General features: G+C 51.5%; 10 protein-coding genes across 10 annotated transcripts; 5 read left to right on the forward strand and 5 right to left on the reverse strand.

Annotated features, from left to right (window-relative positions):
* Positions 1 to 279: 279 nt before the first annotated feature.
* Positions 280 to 2,412, reverse strand: AYO21_06896 (hypothetical protein; the record flags this gene model as incomplete). Its single annotated transcript, XM_022656855.1, has 5 exons — positions 280 to 1,625; positions 1,688 to 1,934; positions 1,999 to 2,177; positions 2,238 to 2,283; positions 2,377 to 2,412. 5 exons carry the CDS (start codon positions 2,410 to 2,412, stop codon positions 280 to 282), a joined length of 1,854 nt encoding a protein of 617 aa, XP_022510817.1.
* Positions 2,413 to 3,929: 1,517 nt separating this feature from the next.
* Positions 3,930 to 6,402, forward strand: AYO21_06897 (hypothetical protein; the record flags this gene model as incomplete). The annotated part of the gene is made up of 9 exons (XM_022656856.1): positions 3,930 to 4,395; positions 4,450 to 4,463; positions 4,538 to 4,727; positions 4,788 to 4,809; positions 4,870 to 5,116; positions 5,176 to 5,353; positions 5,416 to 5,678; positions 5,724 to 6,070; positions 6,165 to 6,402. The coding sequence occupies 9 exons, from the start codon at positions 3,930 to 3,932 to the stop codon at positions 6,400 to 6,402; spliced, it is 1,965 nt and encodes a 654-aa protein (XP_022510818.1).
* Positions 6,403 to 7,283: 881 nt separating this feature from the next.
* On the reverse strand, positions 7,284 to 8,977 carry AYO21_06898 (hypothetical protein; the record flags this gene model as incomplete). The annotated part of the gene is made up of 4 exons (XM_022656857.1): positions 7,284 to 7,629; positions 7,800 to 7,856; positions 7,912 to 8,664; positions 8,727 to 8,977. 4 exons carry the CDS (start codon positions 8,975 to 8,977, stop codon positions 7,284 to 7,286), a joined length of 1,407 nt encoding a protein of 468 aa, XP_022510819.1.
* A 1,090-nt stretch (positions 8,978 to 10,067) lies between these two features.
* Positions 10,068 to 11,874, reverse strand: AYO21_06899 (hypothetical protein; the record flags this gene model as incomplete). The annotated part of the gene is made up of 7 exons (XM_022656858.1): positions 10,068 to 10,217; positions 10,270 to 10,498; positions 10,556 to 10,682; positions 10,732 to 10,875; positions 10,930 to 11,205; positions 11,266 to 11,527; positions 11,596 to 11,874. 7 exons carry the CDS (start codon positions 11,872 to 11,874, stop codon positions 10,068 to 10,070), a joined length of 1,467 nt encoding a protein of 488 aa, XP_022510820.1.
* Positions 11,875 to 13,219: 1,345 nt separating this feature from the next.
* AYO21_06900 (hypothetical protein) lies at positions 13,220 to 14,086 on the reverse strand (the record flags this gene model as incomplete). The annotated part of the gene is made up of 1 exon (XM_022656859.1): positions 13,220 to 14,086. One exon carries the CDS (start codon positions 14,084 to 14,086, stop codon positions 13,220 to 13,222), a length of 867 nt encoding a protein of 288 aa, XP_022510821.1.
* Positions 14,087 to 14,864: 778 nt separating this feature from the next.
* Positions 14,865 to 17,060, forward strand: AYO21_06901 (hypothetical protein; the record flags this gene model as incomplete). The annotated part of the gene is made up of 6 exons (XM_022656860.1): positions 14,865 to 15,054; positions 15,120 to 15,385; positions 15,442 to 15,754; positions 15,816 to 16,055; positions 16,106 to 16,259; positions 16,319 to 17,060. 6 exons carry the CDS (start codon positions 14,865 to 14,867, stop codon positions 17,058 to 17,060), a joined length of 1,905 nt encoding a protein of 634 aa, XP_022510822.1.
* A 1,210-nt stretch (positions 17,061 to 18,270) lies between these two features.
* Positions 18,271 to 20,241, forward strand: AYO21_06902 (hypothetical protein; the record flags this gene model as incomplete). The annotated part of the gene is made up of 7 exons (XM_022656861.1): positions 18,271 to 18,442; positions 18,506 to 18,666; positions 18,728 to 18,847; positions 18,901 to 19,372; positions 19,456 to 19,746; positions 19,816 to 19,942; positions 20,016 to 20,241. 7 exons carry the CDS (start codon positions 18,271 to 18,273, stop codon positions 20,239 to 20,241), a joined length of 1,569 nt encoding a protein of 522 aa, XP_022510823.1.
* A 340-nt stretch (positions 20,242 to 20,581) lies between these two features.
* AYO21_06903 (hypothetical protein) lies at positions 20,582 to 21,758 on the forward strand (the record flags this gene model as incomplete). Its single annotated transcript, XM_022656862.1, has 2 exons — positions 20,582 to 20,887; positions 20,967 to 21,758. The coding sequence occupies 2 exons, from the start codon at positions 20,582 to 20,584 to the stop codon at positions 21,756 to 21,758; spliced, it is 1,098 nt and encodes a 365-aa protein (XP_022510824.1).
* Positions 21,759 to 22,363: 605 nt separating this feature from the next.
* On the forward strand, positions 22,364 to 23,507 carry AYO21_06904 (hypothetical protein; the record flags this gene model as incomplete). The annotated part of the gene is made up of 4 exons (XM_022656863.1): positions 22,364 to 22,645; positions 22,753 to 22,992; positions 23,089 to 23,167; positions 23,254 to 23,507. The coding sequence occupies 4 exons, from the start codon at positions 22,364 to 22,366 to the stop codon at positions 23,505 to 23,507; spliced, it is 855 nt and encodes a 284-aa protein (XP_022510825.1).
* A 348-nt stretch (positions 23,508 to 23,855) lies between these two features.
* Positions 23,856 to 25,848, reverse strand: AYO21_06905 (hypothetical protein; the record flags this gene model as incomplete). Its single annotated transcript, XM_022656864.1, has 2 exons — positions 23,856 to 25,368; positions 25,466 to 25,848. The coding sequence occupies 2 exons, from the start codon at positions 25,846 to 25,848 to the stop codon at positions 23,856 to 23,858; spliced, it is 1,896 nt and encodes a 631-aa protein (XP_022510826.1).
* Between the last annotated feature and the right edge of the window lie 828 nt (positions 25,849 to 26,676).

The raw sequence follows: 26,676 nt of genomic DNA on the forward strand, positions 1-26,676 counted from the left end.
CAAGATTGGAGTCTCTGCGTAGGTAGAGCCCATGTTGATAAGGCCGCTTGAAAAAGAATATGCCCCATATTGATCCATTGCGTCTCCATCTCGGCCCGGCTACAAGTTCAGCACTTTGCTTATAGTGCGATAAATGCAAGAGGGACGACCCTGGTGAATGATATCGCGACCAGAAATCCTGGCACAAGAGGATAGATAGAGGTTTTTATTCGTGCGTCAGGGTGACACCAATGAAGCGACTATACTTAACAGCCTTGAGCAGTTGGGTTTTCTCAGAATTCATTTACATGGAATTAGCGGAAGACCCTTATGACTGGCGGGACGGCTCTCAGCATACCGGTGTAAGAACTTGACTGGGATCTTTAACCATCGGTCGCGCATGAACTCGGCAAACCCTTTGCCTAATGCATCCAGGCGAGCCGTCGAACTTACTCCTCTCTTCAGTATACCGTAGATGACGAAATGGACGGCACGGATTCCAGGCAGTTCGCACCTCTCCAATTTGTACTCATCCTGCCATTCTTTCCCCATGAGGCGTATCATGGCTTTGTGATCCAAGATGCTCCGTAGCCAGTCCCATTCATCGTCCTCGCGGACGAAGAAGCCTACATTTAAGTTGGCTCCCTTGTCACCCGAACGGGCCAAGACCACGTCGCCTAGACGGGCATCCTGGGTAGGGCCAAATGTCGAGCAATCAATGGGAGATTCCGTGTCATAGTCCACTCGCGCTGGCACCTCTTCGTACTTTGATGGAGAGCCACTCTTGACCACCTGGACGGCTCCATTTTGGTCGATGATATGAACGGCCTCTGTCAGGTCACTCTGCGCGATCAGACACGGACAATAAGCCAAGTACACCTTTGGTACGAGTGTTCGCCAGTCCAAAGTACCATGCATACCCGCATAGTGTTGTAAAAGACTTTCCAACATGGCGTTGGCTAGCGCTTCGACCGTGTGTTTTTCTTTTGCTTGTCCAAATACTCGAATCGCAGTGGTGCTTCGTAGTTGAGACTCAGGGTTGGTCTCAGGAAGACCGTAGACCTGGAATTCCAGCACCTGAAAATTATCGTGCTCTCCGACCTCGTGCAAACGAAAACGAATTTGCTGTTCGTGCAGTATAAATTTCTCTGCCGTCGCATAGCCGGTGGCCGTGAGGGTATATTCACATTGCCAGCCTGCACGATAGAAAGCGGCCAGCTTTGTCGTTGGTGGCGGTGGGTGCCCTTTAGTGCCGGTGACTCTGACCCTGTTTGGTCCTTCCTCGACCATGACCACGTTGGAAAGATTCGCTTTGGAGTCGCTGTGGAGATATATATTGCCTTGGATCTCGTAGAGAAGTTGCGCTTTCAAGGTGTCCACTGTCACAAAGCCACGCGTACCTTCGTGTTTGGTGATGATACTTGATCCTGTAGCATCAATCTCCGCGATTGGAAAGCCAATGTCAACGAGGTTCTGTAGAGGGAATTGAAAAAATTCGCAGAAGTTGCCCCCTGTGGCATAGCCACTACATTCAATGAGGTGCCCTGCCACCAGGGATCCTGCCAGCTGGTCGTAGTCGGTGTCGTTCCATTGATGCCACCACCAAGCAGCCCCAATGACAGGACTGGCATCTGACACTCTGCCGCCTGGAATATGGGAAAATAAAGGGTCAGCATGAGAATTGACACCTCGCACGAGAATAACTCACAAATTATGATGTCGGCTCCAAGGTCCAATGCTTTCTTCACACCTCGAGCGCCGAGATATGCATGAGCCGTGACAATATCAAAACGGGCTGGAGTTTCGAGAAAAGTCCGAGTTTCGGGAGTTAGAAAACATGCAGCATTGTCTCCGTCCAGGTGCGTCACCCCGCTGTTAAGCATCGAGATGAATTGACTTTTCACATCGTCACCGACCAACCAAGCTACCTTGAGGTCCAACTTCTTCTCTCGAGCCTGGGATTCACATCGTCAGACCAGTACCAAACGACTTGACTCGATCCATTCCTTCCTCGCTTACCATGGAATCAACGACCTTTGCCAGCCCTTCCGGGTTCAAAGCGCCACCATTGACAATGAGTTTAATCCGCCGCTCTGCAGCCACCTCGAGGGACAATTTTAATCCTTCCAGCGCATTGGGATCATATCCATGATGCGCTCCAGCCTGGTAATTTTCAGCATTTTGGGCCAAATTGGCTTCTGAAGAATGGTGAATTTGTCATTAGCAAAATTCCGATATTCCAAGCAGTGTGGTCTAACCAGCGAGATAGTCCCCCGTCACCACATCAATTGGGCCCAGAGTACACTGTCGATACATTTGGTAACCAGCATCGCACGCCGCCCCGGCACAGTTGCCGATCCGTATTGGTCGTCTTGGTTGGGAAGTCATGATACTTACCTTGACCTCCGCAACTCCAAGCTCGTGATGGAGCATGTCAAAATGTAGGTCGAAATATGTTCAGATCAAATGAGGTTGACATCTCGACATCGGCATTTCGGCTTGGCTGCTTGGGTCAGTCGGTTAGGATGGTCTGCGAGCGCACATAAATTATAGGTCTCCTAACTTGCTATACAACTTCCAAGGTCCAGCTGGCTGTTCTGAACAGTGAGATGAAGACCCAAGGCCATCAGATGTATTCCAAGCCATGTACCGCTCCGTTATTGCGTCGACGTTACGCGGAGAGTAAGGAAAAACTTCAGGAGGTGATTGCTTGGCAAGCATCAGATAAATGTCATTCACACGGCAACCACGTCCTGCACAAAACGCGATACACCTCCCCTACTAAGTCTCCTGCGCGGTGCCTGGATATCTCGGTACATCTGGGGGTTCTGCAGCCACTAAGAGCAAACACGTGCCACAACCTGGATGTAGAGGTGGGTCAGTCGCCCGAAAAGGTTTGGCGCCTTATAATGTAGCTACGGAGCTATGAAGCTATACCACTTCTGGCACAACGCCCTAAGCTAGTTTTGTACAATGTCCGAATTGCCGGAAACCCGAAACCTCGTGCGGCCCTCTCGGATCCAAGACCCTACCAGCATACCAAGTGGGCATACCTGCATAGTCGTACGACCCAAGCATGAAAACGCCGTGGCATCTGGAACTCAGTACCTGGGGTGGCGGAGTCCGCGTTTATTTCTCCACTGTTGTAAACCGGGGGGGCTTGCTGGGGGTAACAGCCAGATACCCCCCGCCTTGCCGCTTGGCCAACCGCTCGACCTAGTCTAGGTCTGCTCTTGGGGGACACGGCTCCAACTTCAAAATTCATCTCACGCTGCAAAGTTCCCCCACACATGTGGCTTCAATCCCAACACCAAAGACCGTGATGGTTGGAATAGAGAATCACACTGTGACGGGCGCCGTGGACTGGGCAGTCAGGTAAGAAGCCATCAGCCTGTACTGGTGCACTTAGGCTGACTGCGAAAGACGAAATCCCAGGGCATGCAAGATTTGCAGGAAGAAGAAGGTCCGATGTATGTATCCTTTGATTGACTTGGAGGCGTGGTCCGCACAACAGGGCAATTGACTCGATTGCACCTAGGTGACGGTGCAGAACCTGCCTGCGCCAATTGTCGCCTGCACCAAAGCGTGTGTGTCTATCTACCTCGAGCGACGAGATCCAAAGCAAAACAGCAAGGGAAGACGCAATCGCTGGATACAGCACCGGGCCTGACTACGTCATCCAGCAAAGAAGTTCGCAGTCCCAGCTCTCCGTCAGGCACAGAGCTCGCACCAGCAGGAGATTTGACGCAGCATGCCCAAAGAAATCCTGCAACGCCATGTGTGTCGAGGGAAACATTTGATAATCTGACCTCTCATTGACACGTAATATAGATAACCTCATACACGTCAACGCAACAAGTCCTTTGGGAATACCCGAGACTTCCCTGGGTGCTCGAACCGTTACCTCTCCCGCCGATAGAATTTTCCAACCTTTTCCGTCGCCGCCGGATATGAATGACTTGGACCACGATATGTTACGCCTTCTCGACGCTGAGAGCCTCCAATTTCGAGGTCCCTCACCTAAGCCCACTCAAGATCTCTCTCCCCACGACGATCTCAGCATGACCGACGTCCAGGCGAATGGATGCGATCGTACCGGGATGCTCACTCCGATCATGCTCTCCGATGACTTTCAGCAGAATGCCGCGGATCAGACCGTCATGAAGCAATTTCCTAACGCTGCGGCACCTTGGGAGATATCTTCGATGGACAAAGGAGCTTCCATGGCACGGCTGCCTTCGCATGAATTTGCGCCAGGCATTGACTTCTGCCACGGAGGCTCTTCGTGGGATGACATAGGTCTAGATCTGAATGTAAATGAAGCGTCAGACAGTGGTGACTTCGAAGATGAATTGACAGATCAGGATATCGGCGACAGTATGCAAATTGCTGCCAGTGGACACGTCAAGTATATGGGTAAAAGTCTCCAAAACATCATTGCCATGTGTTTCCTTTCTGACTGAGGTCCAGGTCCAAGCATGTCGGTAAGCTTATGCCAACGCAGCGTAGCATTGTTGTTGGATCGGATGGGTGGCAGACTTGCTAAACAGGGTTTCAGTTCATTCCGGGTAGCTATCTCGGACACCAGTGGATCACCAAGATCACTGGTTCGGCATTCCTGGCTGAGCAGATGCGAGTTTTCCTGTCCAAATGGAATCCCGACGACACTGAGAGCATCATTGAGGCCTCTGAAGTATATAACGAGAATCACCTTCCAACCTATGATGTTGCTCTTACGTACATTGACGGTAAGCACATAACTTGGACTGGCTCTGTAAGCGAAACCCTGCTGACGAACAATGGATCAGCTTATTTCAAGGCGGTGCAATGGTATGGTGGTTTTAGCACAAATTACTTGTCTTATCCTTACGATTCTAACCAGTGAGCTAGTGTATTTCCAATACTGAACCGACAGGATTTCATGCATAAATTCGCCACCACATATCATGGACTGACGCCGAACAAGAATCCCACGCATTGTGCCATGGTCAACATCACACTGGCAATCGGGTGCAGAGCCATTCCAGACTCGAACGAAGATCAAATAAGCGGCCTGTTCCAAAATGCCCTGGGGAGTATCTCTCGCGTGCTGTTGGGTTACTCGCATCTTTCGAAGGTTCAAGTCCTCATGTTGATGGTGTGTGCTGTCATTATTCTTCAAACTGTGCAGGGTTGTCGCTCACTTATCGCGGACAGTACCTCTTTCTCAGCCAAACAACAACACCACACTGGGGTTACATCATATTGGCAGCAGCGGTGAGAGAGGCGGAGGCCTTGGGCATGCACCTCCGACCAGCAGCCAATTGGGGATTTTCGCGGTCCGAAATGAAGCAGAGGAGCCTCATTTTCTGGTCGTTGTATTGCCTCGACATCCGTAAGTAGCTCCAAGGGCGACAAAGCCACACAGACGGTACAAGGAATTAATCTGTGCTCCAGAACTTGCCTTTCGCATTGGTCGTTCGCCAATGCTTCGGGGGAAGGAAATCTCTTTGAAGCCCCCGTTTCAGAGAACCGACAGCCCCATGGGGTTGGACGGCGGCCAGCCGTTTCTAGACGCCCTGAACCGAAACAGGGCTCAGGAACAGCTCTTTCTATTCAACGTGGAGATGTGCCACTTTGCCCAGCGAGCTTACGATCTGATTACGTCGGACTATGAACTCGAAGCTTTGGAGCGCGCAGTCGTTGATCTTGAACATGAGGTATGAACTCTGTTTACGAGTTGGGTGGTGGATTTACTTTGACAGAGTCTGGGGCTGAAGAATACTCGGCAGATATCTCAATTTTCCAGCTCGGTCAACCAGGACTGGGTTTTGGACCCCTCGGTTGGAATGGAGAAGTTCCTGGCTGTCCCTCTTACCCTACAATTTCCAGTGGCACTGCTTAACACCTCAGTCTTTTGGATACAATCCATCCTTCGGCTGCGCTTATTCTCCTTGAAAGCTGCCCAAAGTCTTTCGGGAACCCCTGAATCATTCGACCTTCTCCGAGACGCTTTTCCTTCGGCGTCGGACTTGGATGCTGCCAGCGAGGCGGCCGCCTCGCTGGTTAAACTATCATCAGTGTTGCCCAAAGGCAGCATCAACTTTTTCTGGTCAGTCTCTATGGTGATGCCATGTCTTCTCTTCACCGCACACTGAGCATCACGTCAACTTCCCAGAACTTCGGGTATTGATTTTCGTTTATAGGTATTTACAACCCCTACCAGCCTACGCCTTCAATGTTCTATTTCTCGCCGTGCTTGATCGACCTGCAGCTCCAAAGGCGCACGAATTCATGGACCTGATGTCCATCGTTATCGAGTCGACAGTCAACACTGTTACCGCACCTAATGCCTCGATGGCGGACCTCCATTTGACGCACTTTTTGACCTTCTTTGCACGCTCTGCGCGTAGAGCCATCCAGCAGGCGAAGGGTCAACCATAGAGATTCAGATGCAAGCACTCTCTCTAGAGCTTTAAACCACTCCACGACGAGTCAATGACTGGACACTCGAGTGGCCATTCCTTGTTCCAAGAATCTCTAGCCCAGAGGCCGAGAACTTCCCGATTGGTAAAGGCTCTCGGCAGCATAACGACATCTCGACTCGCCATTGGTACTGGGCAAGGCGTGCAAGCGAGCTTGTTTCTCTCGGACGTCGCTGATTCTGACACCGCCACGTCAGAGAGAATAGGACGCCCGCGGTTTGCTTAGCGTCTTGTAAGACATGGGAAACATGGTCTTGCTCCAAGCATGTTGATATGCTTTGGTTACCACATTTGTTTCCATGAATTGACAAGTGCGTCTCAGTTATTGTCACAACCTAGGGACACTGCAGCTTGTGCATGATTTCACAAACCTGTCAGGTGAAATAATGTATAAAATGTCAACAACATTGGGAAATGTATCAGATTACCGATTTTAGCAACACCCCTCGTTGCGTTATAGATACCTACCTTTAATGATATTAAACGAATTTCAATTGTCTAACCCCTCTCCCGGAGGGGGGGGGGGGGGGGCTTTCTATACAATCGCTAGCTTCCCTGTATTCATTCTCCTGCGGTATATCAGATCGTGTCCAGCTATCTATCCCTCTCAGGCAGGCCTTAGCACGGGTGTTCTGCGGATATCACCCCGTCGGGATCCTTGATAAACTAATAGCCCCTTCCTAAAATCCTCGCCTGTGCTGGAAGTAGTCAGTTCTTCGCTAATGGGGCACTTTAGATGGGTCAAACATAGCCGTCTGAAGCCGAAAGAGACGGTGAAGGGATCACGCCAGTGAATCTGGGTCTGGGACGTTGACTGTGGTGGCGATTCTGTCGCTTCCCTCAGTCAAATTGACTCAGAAGAGGCTCGGCTTCAGCATATTCCCTCTTGATGGTCTCCACGCGAGCCTGGGAACGCGGCGCAATAACGACGTTGAACGGCTTTGCGACCCGGTTGGCGCCTCCTATGAAAGCCGAATGCTGGCCATTGACAGTGAATGCAGCCGTGTTGATGTGCTCTGGCTTGCCTGTCCGTGGGTCGATCGCGGGAGAGATATCGAATGCCCAGATGATTTTCGAAATGGATCGCCACAAATTCCGTTCGGCGATGTGCATGCCAGGACAGATTCGTCGACCGGCTCCGTAAGCTTTATAGAGGCACCCGCCCCAGTCAGCGATCAAATGTCCCCTGCTAATGATAAGAGAGCGACAGGCAACACACCATAATGGTCGCGATCTTTCCAGTCTGGATTTCCTTGGTAATGATCTGCCAGCCTTGTCCTTTGGTCGTATCTGTGGAGTTGGTTGGGGTTAGCTCTAGGTGCTCTGTCTTGAAGGTGACACAAGGCAGATCAATACCGATCGGGATTGAACTTCTCAGGTTCTTCATAGTACTCTTCATCCATGTGCAGTGCCCTGGATACCGACAATCAGCAATGGAATTCAGCGTGGGAGCAAGCAGATTTCTCACCAGGTACTTTGCATCGTTCGCGCACCCTTTGGGATCAAATATCCTTTGTAGTAATCGTCTTCGCGCGCAACGTGAGGGACTCCTGTCACAGTAACGCATCGCCACCTCAGAGTCTCCTTCTGAATCTGGGCAATGTACGGAAGGTTGTCGTAGTCTGACCACTGAGGAGTCCGATCTTCTCCCACAACACTGTCCATCTCCTTTTGCGCCTTTCTCTGATATTCCGGCCAACAGGCCATGGCCATGACGAATGAAATCAGCGTAGACGAAGTTGTGTCGGCACCACCCTCGAGGATTTCCCCTCCTAAAAACTGCAACGAGTGTAAACCCCACCGCCACGTTCCCAGTGATCCTCCGGTCTTCGCACCGGGATTTTGGCTGCAGAACTCGTCAAAGAGGCAATTGGACGCAGGAGCAAGCTCTCGTCGACCCAGGTACTCGTTCCATAGCTTGGCGAAGAGTGCGTCCATCCTACGTCCATGCTCTATCGCACGACGTTTCCAGAATGCAAACGATGAAGGCACCAATTGCAACAGGCTGAAAGGCCACTCGTCCACCGGAGGTGTGGCCCCGAGCTCCATATTTTCCGCCAGGTAGCCCATTGCGGCTCCCACATCTTGACACAATGGTTCCTCGAAAGCTTTGGGACGCTTGCCGTAGGTGAGGGCACCGGTCACGGCTGCGGAATACCTCTTCAAGAGTTTGTAATAATTCTGAGGCTCGTCTAGCAGAGTGCAAAGTAACGCGAGAGCCCTGATCAGCACGTGCCAAGTCAGCCGCCGGAGCAATCCATCCTGATCAGTAGAAATACGCACTCGGCATTCTGGTATTCGGCGTGGATCTTGTCACATTTCTGAGGAGAAAAATAATGAGACATTAACTTCCGCCGGTCTCTCCATTCGTCGTTCATGGACTGGAAAGCCGCATGATGGTTTTGGGTGAGCAGGCGAGCCACATAGCTCGGTGGACGATCAGAATAAATATGGGACTTCTTTTCCCAGAGATCACGGATGGCTTCTCTATCCTTGATGGCAATCACAGTGGCGGAGCCAAACTTCAACGACATGATTGGACCATACTGTTTATGCCATTCGGCGATCCTTTTGTAGGGTGTAAGCGATGATAATGAACCAAAGTAGAACCTTGGGTATCTCCAGGTTTGGGAAGCCTTACTGCCACTCAATTTGTTCCTTGGGTATTTGTAGTAGATTCCCAAATATAGGGACCACTGGGGGACCCGGAGGGAGTCCTGGCTCTCGCTGGCCAATCTGGAGGAGCCGGTATATTCCGTAGGCCAGAACCAATCCTATGATATAGTAAAAGACCATCCTGCCACCATAGCCCTCAAACCACCTCAAAGTAAGATGTCACCTTGTACTTTCAACTGCATAGACATACTAAGTAAATAAATGTTTCTGGCACCTCTCAAACCAAGATGTCGGACCTTGTCCAGGCGCATCAAAAGGGCTCGAAGCTAAACCCGACTTACCGAAGCGACGCCGTGTACAAGCTCTTAGTACCGAAAACCCGTCACCCCTTACTCTTGATGTCCTGGGAGCGTGCTTAACTCATTCCCAGGCTTCAAAGAGGTTGCTGTCAGAGAGAAACAATCTCTCTCAACCCGCTCATGCCGGCACGGCTTAATTACAAGTATTTTCTATTCTGAGAGTCACCAAATTTACACCGGACTAGAGCGTTCATGATCGTTTCCAATGGTTTATGAAACTACCACCAGCTACCCCGTAGAGCTTCTGTTGCGAAGCATGCAATGGCAAGACCGAAAGGATTTGTGGCCATGGTGGAGTGGTCAACCCACCGTATTTGCCGTGTTCAAGTGATTCAATCGTGCATGCCATGAGGGTAATGAGGGTAGAGCATTGCTCAGAGCTCCCCAGTGTTAGCAAATCTCGCCAGAAAGGAGGGCTGCAACGGTGTCCATGTCAAATGTCTATAAGTCAACTTGATGCAATTCACGTTCTCTTTAGCACGTCTATTGTACCACCGAAGTTAGAGCGCACTCTTGAGTACAAATACACAAATCCACATTGCCAAAGCATCTGAAAACTTGCAACAGAGTTTGCACTCCTCAATTCGCTAGTTTTGCAGCCTTCTGTTCACGGCTTCTAGCGACCAACTTTCCCATATCGAATCGTCTTTCACAAACTTCTCCCACACTCCTCGTGGACAGCCAATTTGCTTCCCTTCACTTCTACCTGCTGCGGAGACTCTAGGTGGACATCCTCCAGGCGTATAGCAATTTCGTGACCAAACAGAGCATCAAGCTCTTCCAGAGGCACATTTTTGGTCTGTCACTGTCAGCATTTGTCAGTGCGAGAGTAGTGGCCACAGCAACCTTACCTCGGGGAGAAAGAAGTAGACATGGATAGCGCCACAGAAACTGAGGATGATGAAGACCAAATAAAACTTCCAAGAAATGGTATTCATGGCTGTAGGAGCGACGTTGAGCCAAAGAGTCTGCATCAAATAGAGCCCGCTAATGCAGAGACAGCTGGCCAGCGTGCGCAAGTGGTTGGGGAAGATTTCGCTCACGACGGTGAACTGATTGTTGTCGAGACAAGCTCCAAATCTTGGGAAGAGAGAGGTATCAGTAAGCTTTACCATTACAGAGAAGGTCGTGACTTACGGAAGAGCGGTAATGTAGAGAAAAGTCACTGCGGGCACAGCATACTTGTTGTCCTGGGTGTCGAGGAAGTATTTGAGACAGGCTGTGAAGATGGCGAGCGAGATAGCCAGCCCAATGAAGCCGATTACTTGTCAGATTAGCACAGAGTCCGTAACGTAGTTTGGAAGACGCCTCACTCAAAGACAGTCGGCGTCCCATGCGATCGACAGTCACATTCCCAATAAGGATGCACACTCCGGTCCAGGAGATCCAACCCGAAGTCGACATCAGTGCCTCAGCGGTACTAAGACCTAGAGAGCTGTACAGCATGACACCGTAATCTTGAAGCATTTAGCGGTAGACTCATATCCCTTCTCTGGATTTGAGAGGCTTACTGTAGATGACCAGGAAGCCGCAGCTCTGTGTGAAGCATACCACGCCAAAGCCAATCAACAATCGCTTCCTGTATGCAGCTTGGACAAAGAGCGCTTTCCATCTTCCGTGCTTGGCCACTTCCACAGCGTCGGCTTCGCTCTGTAATTTGATCTGCTCAAACTCTCGTGCCGCAATCGTCTCGTCATGAGAGGTGGCGGCTCTGTGCAGGTTCTGCAAAATAATGTATGCTTCGTCCAACTTTCCGTAGCGCACCAACCACCTAGGACTCTCTGGCACTGCGAAAAAGGTCAGTTTGGTCCGCAGTTTCTCAGTTGGATTCGGTTAGCATGTCTTACGAAAGAATGATACAACAAGGAAGATGAGTCCAATCAGGACCGACAGGGAGACTGGAAATCTCCAACCAAATGTCCCGATCGTAGAATAGAAGCATCCGACCCCGATCCACGAAGCGGCAACAGCTCCAAGCTCGATTAACAGGGCATGAAGGCCTGTATTCAAGCCCCGAGTCTTCGGCAAGCTGATCTCAGAGTAGTACGCCACCATGGCGGCCGATGTCTGTCCCGTTGCAAATCCACAGAGGAACCGCGAGACCGTGAACTAAATTATGCCCAAGCCGGTATCAGCTTAGACTGAACGCCCTCACAGCAAGAGGCAGTTCTACGTACCATAGCTTGGTTCATGGAGGCGGTCTGAATCACAGCACCGACGACGTGTGAGAAGGCCGCAATCTGGAATCCACGCAAGCGGCCCCAGACCTCGGATGTCCAGGCAGTGAAGAGGGTTCCAATGAACCCCCCTGCGAAGAAGATACCTCCAAAGACGGAGATCATGTCGGTGCCATGTTGACTTGACGGATCCAATTTCATCGTGACATAGAACTCCGCCTGGCCCAGCTGATTGGACAAAAGAGCCTGGGCATAGCCAGTGAGGAGCGAGCCTGTCATTGCTCCAATGAGCACCTTTACGCCAACGGATGGTCAGCACAACTTGGAACCGCCCACGCGTCGAACACCAACGAAAGCGGACGTACCGAAGTGATGCTGTAACCCATGATGGAGTCACTGAACGTTTGAATATAGGACTTCGCTGTCAAACATCTGGAGTTTATTGTCGGGAAACGCGATGATTGTTATGGGTGTTTGCCTATTTCTATCAGTGGCGATGTAGCCGACTTGCCGTCTGGGGAGCCACGCAGCTTTTTCTGGGGAAACCAGCTATGGTGGAGTCCCCCACGAAGTGTAAGCATCCTGTCCCGGCTTTTCGGCTTTTTCCTTCAAAACCAATCACGATCACACATGGTATCGGCTCCGGTGGGCTGAACCCTTGGCGTACGAGAATCCTTGGCCTCCACCACATGGCGGCGGACGCAAAGCCTCAATACGGGAACCGGATTGATCTCTCTGCCGGCTCGGCACCCTGTATCTTTGGCACAGACCTTCAAGCGAGACCAGACCGGCTTGCCAGAAAGCACCAGATAGTAGAGCTGTCGAGGTACGCATTGTGTGGTTTAGGGTATGTGGAGAAGTGCGAACTAACAGTGTAATCTTCCTCCGGTTCTGACCGTAACCCTCTTTGAAATATAGTATCGAAGCTCTGAGGAAACTCGACCTCAGATCGCTAGGCAAATCGTGTCTACTCGTTTACCTATTCGTCACCTGTAGGTAGTTGTCTATTATATTTACTTTGGAGCCTAGAGCATGGCTCTAGGCATTTGCTTCATCGCCCGTCGTACTCCCAGATCTGCTAAACCCTCCTCAGCGCCCCCCCAACAGGGCGTCATATTTACAAGTCCTATAAAACATCTCGACAACCTTTCCCAAACCAGACGGGGTGAGACCGCGGCCACCGAAGATATTCACTGCATCCTCGGTAATATCCTGGGCACAGCGAGTCACGTAAGACTTGAGAAGGGCGATCGGCCCTGCGAGTACAGTAGATTGCTCTTTGTACTCCATCGAGTTCATCTGATAAGTGACCGACTCTAACCAGCTCTGACATGCTTCAGTCATGGATATCATTCGGGCTAACTTCTGTCGGATAACAGGCTGATCGACCAGTAATTTACCAAAGACGCGCCGTTGATGTGTCCATTTGAAACATTCTTCCGTGATCCTTCTCATCCACCTAGTCGTGAAGCAGATCATGGAGAACCTTTCGTGATTAAAGTTGCTCATTATCACTTTTAGACCTTTACCTTCTTCACCCAGTAAATGGTTAGCCGGCACCTTGACGTCGTCAAACTCCACGAGAGCCGTCCCGGCGGTTATCCCGTATGCCATCTTGATGGGTCTAGTCTGGACGTTTTCGTCTCGAGGAATCAAGAGTAGCAGAGAATACGTCTTCGCTTTTGCAGCCCGTGACCAAATAGTCAGCAAACATGCCATTCGTGATCCACTTCATGACTCCGCTGACGATGTAGTACTGGCCGTCGCTTGATTTCGTCGCTGTCGTCTGGATCCCACTCACATCCGAACCGGCGAAGGGCTCGGTTATGGCCAGACAGATGAAGTTCTGCCCTGAAAGACACTCCTGACTCATTTTGTCGCGAAGTCGTGGGTCTGCTGCCCATTGTCGTATCGCTGTTAGACCTATAGCCAGTCCTGCCACATTAGCATCTTGAAAGCCTCGAGCTACGGCTCTAGATAACTCTTGTGACAGGATGAGCTCGTGGAAATAGTCAAACTGGTCACCAGGAAGAAAGTCCATTAACGTGAGGTTGTGAAGGTCAACACCAGGGCCCAATCGCATCGCAAGGATATTGTTTTGTGCCATCTTGCCGATCGGCTCCTTGGAGACGTATGTTCCATCGGATTCTTTCTGCTGCGCTTCGGGGTACATATGTACATCCACGAAGTTTCTGACAGCGTGGAGGAAAGTCAGGTGCGATTTGTTGTAGTACGAACTTCTGTATAGACGATTTAACCAGATGGGCTCGGCATAGGGTACTTGAATCAAGCCACCAGGGGCACTGTAGACAAGGGAAGGTTTGTGGCCCCTAATCTCGCCGATGCAGAGATCATGATATTTCTGAAGAACTTCATGGCGGTGGAGGCCGTAGAACGCGTCGGTTGCATCGGTACCAGCAACTCGTCGTAGTACGACTGATCCCCCCTGGATGTGCATCGGCAAAGTCTGTAAGGTCGTAGACCTTTCCATCGATAATGCACCAATTCGAATGGATCGTGTTGTTCTGAGCCACCTTTTTGGTGGTGAAGGTACGCCTGGGAACTTCCATTTCTGCTGGTCTGGAGAATATGATGCAGTGAATAGCGATACCTAGAGACTCTGAGATTCGCAAACGATCAAATAGTCCCCCTTCTACAGGCAACCGACACTGTGCAAAACATATTGAGCAAAGTTTAGGACCTTCCCTGCTAGCAAAAGTGCCTGAGAAGATTTAGAAGCAAGACAGTAATCATCATCCTGTAATCATTTTGAACTTGGTTGTCTATCTGAAATCGTAATTTACTAGCAATCGCTTCTTCTTGGGAGTATCGGGCCGCCAAAGTGCTGACCTCAAGCACACTTTACCGACCCCGAAATGGCGGAGTCTACAGTAACAGCCGCATAAGGCACAGTTGTCATAATCACGGATACTCTCCTTTGCTCGATCATCTATAGCTACTGACGGGGCATTTGGGCTTTGTCCCAAGCCCGGAACAACTGGTCTAGACGTGTATCAACCGAAAACCCGCCATGGTTGGATGAGATGGCCCAATCACCGAGTAGCCGAACAGCCTTCATAGATAATGCTACTAGCTCCATGGGAATATGCGACAGTCCGAGAGTAAGTGTGTTATTACCGGAGTCGAGAATACTGTAAAATGTTTTAGTTTATGAGTCGATTGAAAAAGGAACCCCCTCAGTAATAGTGGTTACCCAGTCTCAACAATTGCCCCTTTCTACGAACGAGTTTAGTTACGGATTTGGCAAAATGGTTTTCGCAGGGCAACTCCATTTCTCCCAATTTAAAGCACCAATTATCCCCCGTGCCATCGATGACCCTGGACGAAAACTTAGGGTGGTTACTGTTGGTGCCGGCATCTCTGGGGTGACGACTGCCATCAGGCTGCCGCAACATCTAGGCAAGCACGTTGATCTTCAGATATATGAGAAAAACTCAGGTACGGATATTTTTGTGCCATAGTGCTTTGACGGACACACAGCTGACAATCGAGGCTTGAGATAGACATTGGAGGCGTTTGGCTGGAGAACAAATACCCTGGGGTTGCTTGTGACATCCCAGCGCCGTGCTTCCAATTTCTTTTCGAAAACAATCCCAACTGGTCCAAATACTATGCCAGTGGCCAAGAGATCTGTAACTATGTTCAAGGGGTTGCTCAGAAGTTCGGTGTTCGGAAGTACATGAAATTCAATCACCGCGTCACCAACGCCGAATGGAATGAAGAACAAGGCAAATGGCACCTCATGATCAAAGACCTGACAACCGACAAGGTAATCGACCACACACCTCGAGCTTGTCCCAGTGAAAACTGATTGCTTCGCTCTAGGAGTTCCCAGACGTAGCCGATGTGTTGGTCCTGGGGTGGGGGATGTTGAACAACTGGGAATGGCCTAGAGTCAAAGGTCTCCATAGCTTCAAAGGACCATACATGCACTCGGCGAACTACGACACGTCCTTCGATCCCACGGGCAAAAGAGTAGCTGTGGTAGGTGGCGGGTCCACTGGGATCCAGATACTTCCACACATCCAAAAGGTTGCCAGCCATGTAGACCATTACATGAGGTCTCGCAACTGGATTGCACCGATTGGGTTCGGAGCCATTGAGCTGGAGAAACGAGAAGCGCTTAGTGAGGGCAACTGTAAGTCTTGCTTGACTGGAGAGCACATGAAGCTATGGCGACCTGACTGTTCGTGCGATAGTCGCCTATACCGCCGAAGAAAAACGGCTCTTTAATAGTAATCCGGATGAGTGCCACCGACACCGTCGAGAGGTCGAAGAGGCCATGAATGACTACATGACAGAATCTGGCTTTACCTACGGCACACCGAGACAGCAGGCCATTCAGAAGTTGTTTGATGAACACATGAAGAAGATGCTTGAGACCAAGCCGGAGATTTTGGAATCGATGCTGCCCAGCTATCCGCCCGGCTGTCGGCGCCGTAAGTACGGTGGAGACCTCTGCAGGACTATGGGCTGACGGGCTAATTAGTGACTCCTGGCCCCGGATATCTGGAGGCACTTGTACAACCCAACGTCAACTTTATCAACAAAGAGATTGATCACGTGGAAGAAAAGGGTATTGTTACTGAAGACGGTGTACTCCATGAGGTGGATGCTATCATCTGGTGCACAGGATTCAACGTGTAAGTGTCTCACTCATTGCCAAGCGACTTCCAGTTTACTGACATTCATGTCCTCGCAGAGATTTTGTCAGTCGATTCCCTATGAAGGGTCGTAATGGCGTCACTTGGGATGAAGTGATGGACCCAGAGCCAGAATGCTATCTCGGATCTATTCCGGACCAGATGCCGAACTGCCATCTCTATATGGGACCGAACTGCGGAGCCGGCGCCGGAGGATCCTACATTGTGATCGAAGGCGAATGTGAACTCCTGGTATCTTGTCTCAAAAAGATGCTGAGGGAGAAGATCAAGTCCATGAGCATCAAGCCGGAGCGTCTGAAGCAATACGTGGCCCATGTCAACTCCTACCTTTCAACCTCGATTTTCGGCCAACCATGCAAGTCATGGTTTAAACGCGGCAAGGAAGAAGGGCGCAACCTCGCTTATTACTGCGGCAATGCTTTGAATCTCCTGTATGCTCAGCGACATCCCCGATGGGAAGATTTCGACTATACCTATCTGGATGAGATGGAGGGTAACCCCATGTCATGGCTAGGGAACGGCTATACGTTGGCTGACTATTCTGGTGGAAGTCGGACCAATTATCTCGATCCGGAAGAGATTGATTTTCCTCCGCTGCCAACAGAAGAGGAGGCGGAAGGGAAGAACGCGTCAGTGGACGATATGCCGCTCCGAGCGAAGCCGGTCGTGGGTGCGAAGTACAGTAACATGCGGCCCTTGAACAGCGTAGCTTCACTGCCTCATCAATCCGCGGACACGACCACCAGGTCTGCAGGCGCCGTACTGTTTGGTCGAGCCTAGACAGTTACAGAAACGGGAGACTTGGATTCAATCTGCTTGTGTTCTGTCTCATTACTTTCAAGTAAAAATCAACTTTTCCTGCCTTTTCCGCTTTCTTTTTTTTTTCCCCTGGAAGAACAGGATATGATGTAAGCCACGGCTGCTGGTAGATTGTGATACTGGACGAGGAGCTACCCTAGCAATCCATGAAGCACCCTTTTGCTCCTAGAAAGCTGTGGCGCACTTCCCCGTACTCTATACCTTCAGCATGTGGGCGGGGGTGGAGGTCTGCCGCTCCCTCCTCCGCAGAAGCCCCCTGTGACCCACTCCTGGACTTTCCGGATTTAGCTAGCTCCTAGCATTAAGCCGACTGCCTGTCCCTTGACCACCCTTCGCCAAAGACTTTGGCAGAAAATCATCACGTAATGATGACTTATAAGCGGAGACCCAAGGCGCGCAGGCTGTGTCGAGATCCAAGATTGATGTGTTTCATCAATTCGGAGGCGGGTTGAAAGAAACCAATATCCAAATATCAAAGTGATAATCAGCCAGCAGTCCAGATAGACTCAAAGCGAGTTCGTTTTGACACTTGCTCAAAAGAAAGGACTGTTCGAGAATCGTAGAACCACCAGGCCTGATTCAACCAAGCTGTGGAGGATGGATGGGAACGATGGGGACTATATTCTCAGACCTTGACGGTCTTGTTCAGGTCATTGGCCCTGTCTACATCGTTGACGGCGGCTGTGTGTTTGGTGGACCGATGTACATCAATTAACCCCATTCCAACTTCTATCGTCCACCCAGTGGCAACATGTGGTAAGATTGCTTTTCTTGTTTCGACTTTTCGCGTTGTGATGGCGAGTTACTTGGAGTGCACCGACCACCAACTTAACGGAGAAGGCTCTTCGGCACCTGCGTCGTCCAATATTGCCAAGTTGACCTTGCAGAGCGCTGCATGGTATAGTTCTCTGATGCACTCCATCTTTCAGATCCATCGGTAACCTGGCACCCTGGAGCATGGAGGTGAGTTAAGCTTTTCTCCTGTCCACAAATTCGTTGCAATTTTCCGAGATACCGAGATCCCGGTACTCCGGAAAGCTTCGAAGTGTGGATATATACCTTATGGAATATGGCGCACTACAACGACGACATAGCCAGTACATCTACTACCGACAAGCTGGGCGGGAGGACTTTACATTGATTTGTCCAGAGCAGTGACTGCACGTGGACCATGAAGACGGAGAGCTCTAATATCGTGGCAGGTGAGGTTCGCGCTGCCGCGGCGCAATCGGCCAAGAGGGCGAAGAAAACCCTCACCCTGTACAACGTCGCGATTCTGTGCTATGTTGGTCTAGGATCTGCAAGTTATGGATACGCGGCCGCGGTCATCGGGAATACTGTGGGTATGTGGCCTCTTGGAGTCATTTCATTCCCCCCCTCCTGACTTACACTTCTTCGCAATGCAGGACAACCCTCGTTCATTCGATACTTTGACCTCGACACAAGGAGCAATGGGGATGGCCTTATTGGTGCCATGAATGGCCTGTTTCAAGCCGGCGGGTTCTTCGGCGCCTTGATAACACCCTGGATCAGTGATCGGTGGGGACGGAAATCGGCGATCGCCTGGGTAGGTTTGATCTTTCTTTTTGCCCCCTGGAACAAGGGTAGACTGCTCACGATGACTTCAGGGTGCTGTATGGTGTATCGTATCGGGAGCATTCATGGCTGGCAGCGTCAATATTGGTGAATTCATCCTTTTCCGCTTCATCTCCGGCCTTGGTGCCAATCTGTTGCTGGCGGCCGTACCGGTAAGTGCTTTCGATACCTGGAGAGAAGACTTTATTTTCTGACCGCCCGATAGATATGGATGAGTGAGGTTGTCCCCGCTCATTTCCGCGGGAGTTTGGTCTACATTCACAGCCTCGCACTCGGTTTCGGATACCTCTTGTCGGCGTGGATCGGGTTCGGCTTCTTCTTCTGGAAAACCGGAGGGTCCAACACCTGGCGACCGCCCCTGGCTCTGCAATGTGTCTGGCCTCTCTTGCTACTTCTAGGGTTGTACTGGATCCCAGAGAGTCCCCGGTGGCTGGTGATGAAGGACCGTTCTGATGAAGCGAAGCGGATCTTGCTGAGACTGCACGCGAATCCCGAAGATCCGGATAACACGTTTGCAAACACGGAATTTTATCAGATACACGAGCAAATAGCCTTGGACCGCCATCGGGATAGCTCATGGAGGCATTTGTTCCGGAAGCCGTCGTTCCGGAAACGTTGCCTGATCGCCATGGGAACTACGGCCATCATTGAATGTTGCGGCGGACTGGTCATCAACAGTAAGTAACTTGGATCCAAGGGATGCCTCTCCTGTTACCACCCAAAAACGTATAAACTACAGAACTGATGGATTTTGTTCTAGACTACGGACCAATTCTGTATGCAAATCTGGGGTTCAGTCAGACCAAGCAGCTCCTGTATCCGGCTGCGTGGCTTACCTTTGCCACGGGGATGAACGCCGTGGGTGTCTTCATCGTCGATTTCTTTCCCCGAAACAGGCTGTTGGCCTTTGGTGTTCTGGGTTGTGTGTCTGTTGTCACCATCGAAGCCGCCATTGTGGCCAACTTTGTCCCATCCAACAACCACGCCGCCCTGAGTGCCGCCGTGGCGGTCTTGTTCTTGTTTGAACTCTTCTACGGACCTTCTATCGCTGGTATGTCTTTGTGTGATGGGTACACCCCACCCCCCAAAAAAAAGCCAAGCTAACGCGCAACGCATTCAGGCACTCAATTTTGCTATCTCGGCGAGATATTCCCGAACCACGTCCGCGCAAAGGGCGTAGCATTGGGCGTTTCAATGATTTCACTGATGAACGTCGTTTGGCTCCAAGCCGCACCAACCGCCTTCAAGTAAGGACATGGACGCGCCAGCCAGCTCTCCCGTCTGGATCTTTGTGAGGCACCAAGCTAATTCCATCTGCAGGACTATCGGATGGAAGTACTATCTGTGCTTCATCATCACCGGCGGCCTAGGTGGAATCGTCATTCTGTTCTACTGGCCCGATACTCGTGGGATTCCCCTGGAGGAGATTGGGGTTCTGTTTGGAGACGAGGCAGAAATCGCCGTTTTCCAGGCCGATATCCAGCTGGACCACGACACCAAACAGATCACAACGCACCATGCCACTGTAAAAGTCGATGAGGCATAGTCTGTACATTTCAGGAGGCGTGATCCCGGTGGCTACTGCTGCCCGTACTACAAGAGCACTGAAAAGCGGTACGGCCTCTTGGGGACTCCAAGCACCGGCAGTATTATTGTCTCTGTGAAGGCTTGTATATCTAGCAACACCTCTATGACTGACGGGGTTACCCACAAAGGCAAATGTGATGACGGTCACGCTAGGCTCTCCGACCGAAGACTACTGGACGGCACTAGTAACCCCTCGTCTAATTAATCAATGGTATATAGTCTTCGCTATGTTGCTGCACTGAGTCACACGAGATAAGTTACTCTCCTGTATACGTGAGTGGACTTTGGTCCGCTTCAACATGATCGAAGACGACGAGTACAGGGCGTCTTCCCAGTATCGATGTTGGTCATACACCGAGGAAAAGCTCGCGCAAATCCGCCAGAGGACGAATCGGCTGGCATCGGAGCGCGTCAGGGCCGCAATTCGAAAGACGGGGGTTCCAATACCAGGCTCGAGTGAGAACAACGAGAATACATCTGCTGATCCCGCTCCCGGTGTCCCGACGCTTACCGCGCAGGAGGAGTTGAAGATTGTGGAATGGGCTTGTACCAAGATTATCGATATGGGAGAGGCCATGCACCCGAGAATCCCTTCCAGTGTTGTGGTACGCACGGTTCCTTTTCATGCCCTCTGACGATGTTACCGTGACGAGATATACTTACACTACACATCAATGCCCCTAGGCTACCGCGATTCAATACCTCCGCCGCTTCTACCTCACACATTCACCGATGATGTACCACCCCAAGCCGATCATGGTCTGCGCTCTATATCTAGCCACAAAGGCAGATCACTTTTACATGTCTCTTCCCAACTTCGTTTCGGAACTCGAAAACTTGACAGAAGAAGATGTCAAGGCGCCTGAATTCCTTCTTCTGCAGGGTCTCCGATTCACGCTCGACGTGCGCCACCCTCTGAAAGGTCTTAGGGGTGGCCATGCTGAGATGATGGCCATGGTACAGGAGGGTCGTCTCGGTAGCAATTGTCCAAAAACGACGAATTTCACGGCAAAAAGAGTCGATTCTGCTGCCGATTCGGCAAAGGGACTCCTCACCAGAGCAGCCCAGATGACGGACGCATATTTCCTCTACACGCCCAGCCAGATCTGGCTTGGTGCCATGATGGTGGCTGATGGTGAGCTCACGCAAGCATATCTCGAACAGAAACTCAACGATCTGCCCTTTGACGATGTAACGGCGGCGGCGACATTCAAACACAGAGTCTTGAGCACGATTTCAGCATGTGCGAAGCTGCTTGGTTCCTATCATCGCTCGCAGGAAGACTCATCGGCGCAGCGGAAAGAGCTGACGCGGATCCGCAAGAAATTAGCTGTGTGCCACGATCCAGAAAAAGTGGATATTGATGCCGTCGTCAAGATCAGCGCTGGGAGATTGTCTGAAAAGAGGGATAGCTACGGCAGTGACGCGGAGAAGGCGCTCAAGAAGCGTAAGGTTGCACGGAGCGAAGTTGAATGAAAGATGGGAAACGTCTTTGACCATGAGCTGAAAAGCCTTTCCGGGTTAAAAGTTCTGTGGTACGAGAGACTTGGTTAAGTGATTGTAGTGGGATAATATTATGAGCTCCTTGGACGTGAAATAGTCAAACATATACATATTCGAAAGAGGGATAGTGGGAAAGGAGGGGAGGGGGTGAGTACCCACAGTCGATCAACTACCATCTGCGACTCAACGTCGACCCATAATGCTGGCCTACGAATTACCTCGCCTTGACAAGAGAGCTGACCACGACCGCATCATGCCCATCGACACATGGCTATCTTGCACGTGCCGCGTCGCCTGGCAAGCCTGTCTCAACGTGCAACCCGGTTTCTACCCCGCGTTGGGTAACCGGCCGGTCGGTCACACCGGTTAACCTCTTCTTTTCGCCAAAGACCCTCGGTTGGTGGTGTTGGCTCGTCCGTGTGATCACGTAAACGCGACTGGTATCCATGATCTTGCTGGCTTTATAGATCTGGGGGCGACAGAGTCGCAGTATCCCGTATCCAGTATCCAGCATCATCCTCCTGCTCTTTCTCCAGATATCTTGTTGTATACACCGGTCGTGGTAGTTAGCAGCAACGATGAGCACTCTCAATGGAGACGCACGTAGCAGTGCCCCCGTATGTCTCGTCACCGGAGGCGCCTCGGGCATGGGCCTTGCGGTTGTGCAGCATCTCTTGACACAGGGCTGGAACGTAGCTATCGTCGACTACAACGCCGAAACCGGGCAAACTGTCGCCAAACAATGCGGGCCCCAGGCCCTCTTCATCAAGGCCAACGTGGCCGACTACGAGGAGCTCGCGGCCGCGTTTGCTCGGACCTGGAAGGAATGGAAGCGCCTGGACGTGGTGTTTGGGAATGCTGTAATACCTACCTACCTCTACCTTCTCTCCCCCTCCCTCCTTGACAAAGAGAGAGCGCGCGCATGGTGTGTAACAGTCCTAATGATGAGAGAGGGGAGCCTGTATAGGGAATCGGCGACCGGATCAACTTCTACGCGCACCAGCAAGACCGCGAAGACGGCAACCCCCCCAAACCCAACACGGCCGTCATCGACATCGACCTCTACGGACCCATCTACTGCGCGTACCTGGGCTTCCACTACTTCCGCAAGAACCCCGACAAGGCCGGCAAGATCATCTTCACGTCCAGCATGGCGGGAATTTACACCGGGGGCACTGTCCCGCTGTACTCGGCGGCGAAGTCGGGGGTAAGGTCTTCGGTTTCTTTTCGTGTGTTATTCTTCTTTGAAGAGTGTTGAGGATGAGAGTGAGAATGAGAACGAGACTTACATTTTTTTTGGCAGGTCGTCGGATTGACGAGATCCTTGGGCGTCCGACTCAAAGAACTCGGCGAACCCATCACCGTGAATTGCATCTGTCCAGGTCCGTAACTTCTCCCAGTCCATGTCGCACCTTCCAAAAAACAAAGCCTTGCCGATATGGAATACCTCACTCACGCATGCTGGCAGGCCTTGTCCACACGGCTCTGACGAAGATCTACTCCTTCACCTGCCCGGAGGAATACATCACGCCGGCCTCGACGATCGTCAAGGCGGTTATGAATTTCATCGACGACGACAGCTTGACGGGGCAGGCCGCGGAATGCAGCGGCGAGAACATCCATTACAGGCAGAGGCCCGAGTTTAGCGACGACAAGGCCGCCTTCATCTGTGGCGGTGGGTTGGGAGAGGCCATGGAGAAGTTGAATGTCAGGTTCTACTGATTGTTCCGTATCTGTACCACACCAGTTCCGCCCATTCTGGTTCTACGACCGGAAAGGATAGGTTGGTTTGATGATGAAGCATACAAACCGTGGTAGAGATGGTTCTGAGTATCTCATGTGTCTATCTGAAAGGGCCGCCATGGCTGTAGCTAGTACAATGAAATGGAAAGCAATTGCATTCTGTTTCCAAAGGCTCAACAGTGATGCACCACGTTCATGACTTCAAATCGGCACTTCATTTCGTCATTGATCAAAAGTATCTATTCAATCTCAGAAGATTATCAACACAAGACATCAAGAACAAAGAAGGCACCCCAAAAAGAAAAGGATCCAAGCACCGGAACAAGTCTAGGCACCATTAGATTCGGGCCAAAAGGTGGGTTCGAGACCCTCGAGCTTGCCAGCCTCGCGCCACTCCTTCATCATGTTGATGACCCACAGCGCACTGCCGCCGTACCACGAGTTCTTGGCCAGCTTGCGCGTGATCTGGCCCTCGTTGTTGTAGTAGCCCGGCGTGCACTCCATGTGGAAAGCCCTCGAGTTGATGCCGGACTCGACGATGGTCTCGACCCACGCGTCCTCGGCCTCCTGCGAGGGCTCGACGGAGCGGATGTTGCGCTTCTTGCACTCGGCGATCACGTAGGCGAGGTGCTCGGCCTGGAGCGTGGTCGTGTGCAGCAGGTTCGCCGTCACGAACGCCTGGAGCGTCGTGACCATGAAGAAATTGGGAAAGTCCCGGCTCACCCAGCCTTGAAAGGTGCTGGGCCCGTCCGAGAACTTCTCGCCCAGGACCTTGCCGTCGCGCCCGTACACCTCCATGCCGGCACGGTGGCTCCAGCTGGTGGCGCGCTCAAAGCCCGTCGCGTAAATTAGGCAGTCGACCTCAAACTCCTCCCCGTTGGCCACCACGCCTTTCTCCGTCAGCCGTTCTATCCCTTGGCCTTTGGTGTCGACTAATTGGACGTTGGGCCGGTTGAAGGCCGCGAGGTATTCGTCGTGGAAGCACGGCCGTTTGCAGAATTGGTTGTAGTACGGTTTCAGGCTCTCCGCCGTGGCAGGGTCGCGAACTATGGCGTTGACACGCTTGCGAATCTGCTCCATCTTCTGGAAGTCGAGGATCTGGCGCCGTTTCGCCATCTCCTCTTTCCCCATACTCCCCGCTGCTGCTCGAGATGGGTATAGATTGCGAATGATATCTGTCCAACCGTCGTCGACCAGATCGACATCTTGGTGCCCGCCGCACACGATGGTGTTGAAGTTGTCCATTCGCTCCTTCTGCCATCCTTGTCCGAGTTTCTTCGCCCAGTCGGGATCAGTAAGTCGGTTGTTCCGGACATCGATGGACGAGGGCGTCCGTTGAAAAACGTAGAGTTGCTTGCACCAGGGCGCAATGTTTGGCACGATCTGGACGGCAGTGGCCCCTGTGCCGACAATCGCAACCTTTTTATCCGTGAGATTGTCTAGTCCCCCTCCGACAGCATCGCCGCCAGTATACTTGTAGTCCCAGCGACTAGAGTGGAAGCTGTGGCCTTTAAAGGTCTCAATACCCGGAAAGCCTGGGAGTTTCGGTCGGTGTAGTGACCCGGCAACGCCGACAACGAAGCGCGCATGGATATTGTCGTTGTGATTCGTCTTGATCGAGTAGGTCGCAGTCTCCTCTTGCCAGTGAATGCTCAAGATTTCGGTCTTGAAAATGGCCTTTTCGTACAGTCCCAGTTCTTTGGCCAGTCTCTGTGCATGCGACAGAAGTTCGGGCCCACGCGCATACTTCTCCGAGGGGACGTATCCGATCTCCTCCAGCATGGGCATGTAGACATAGGACTCGATGTCGCATTGTGCTCCGGGATATCGGTTCCAATACCTAGAAGAAGCACAAAGGTCAGAGAAACTGGAAGCAGTCGCAATATAGCAGCAGTAGGAATAGCAGCAGCACCAGCAGGAGTGATATGGGGGCTTACCAGACTCCCCCAAAATCTGCGCCTTTCTCAATAATTCTGAAATCTTGGATGCCATTCTGCTGAAGACTGTGGGCCATCAATTCTCCGCCGTATCCAGCACCGATGATGACCACTTCAGTGGTGAGGTCCAAGGGCTCCCGCTTGTCGTCCTGGCCAGTCCATGGATCACTGAGGTAGTGCGACAGCGAGCCTTCAATTGCACGATACTGGTCCACTCCATTGGGGTTGGCACGGATACGTTTTTCCCGTTCGGCGAGGTATTTTGCCTTGAGGGCATCTGGATCGAACCCCAGGTCGTCCTCGACCTCTTGGACTGTGAGATTGGTGGACTTGCCAAGGATCGACTCCGCGGGCTGAGACACAGAAAGCGTTTCGACAGACATCTTTGCTTCCAGGGAAAGACGGGCCAAAATGGTCTTACAACGGTAGAAGAGTGCCGCGCACACACCAGAAATATAACACCACTCTCTCCAAAAGAACCCCCCGGGTTCGGAAGCCCTCTTTGGGGGGAAAAGAGATGGAGCACGAACGTCTTAACCGTGTACATCCTCGGGGTTGACAAAACAAGCAATGCCAATGATCCGTACCTCGTAATACTCGGCAGGTTGCCGTACTCGGTAGATAGCCGTATCAGCGGTCTTTTATCCCCGCCGGATTCAACCTCATTAATTCTTTACCAAGGCCTGAGCCTCGGCAGGAACATTGAGCAGATATAAAAAAGTAGTAGGGGTAGCTCTACTGGACAACCAATAGTTTGAGCCTTGAACAGGCCATGGGCCTGCAAAACAAGCATGGAAACAAGAGAATATACCTGAGAAGCATTGCATGGGTGTCTTTGAGGACTGTTGACTCCACTGTCGGTTTGGGGACTTTGTGGATACGTATCATATGTGGACGTCTGCCTCCACACTCAGTCCCCAGAAAATGATACGATGGAGACGATGTCTGCGCGTGGACGAGGTCATGTGTAAAGACTTTTGAAAGTGATGATCCATTTGCCGTCCTCGGCCCTCGGGATGCCCACTTAATGAGAGAAGCTTTCTCCTTAGCTAGACGGAAACTCTCTTAGAACGCGCAGTCACATTCGCTCGGAGGGTGGGAGCCTTGGCTTGCCTCGGGATGATGTGCATGTTCCTGTGGAAGCACGAGAAGGGTAGAATGAGGAAAGGGTCGGGAGGACAAAGGAAAATATGCCAATGACAGTCGGTCAT

The sequence above is a fragment of the Fonsecaea monophora genome (assembly GCF_001642475.1).
Source record: "Fonsecaea monophora strain CBS 269.37 chromosome Unknown Scaff50, whole genome shotgun sequence".
In the NCBI taxonomy this organism is placed as follows: Eukaryota; Fungi; Ascomycota; class Eurotiomycetes; order Chaetothyriales; family Herpotrichiellaceae; genus Fonsecaea; species Fonsecaea monophora.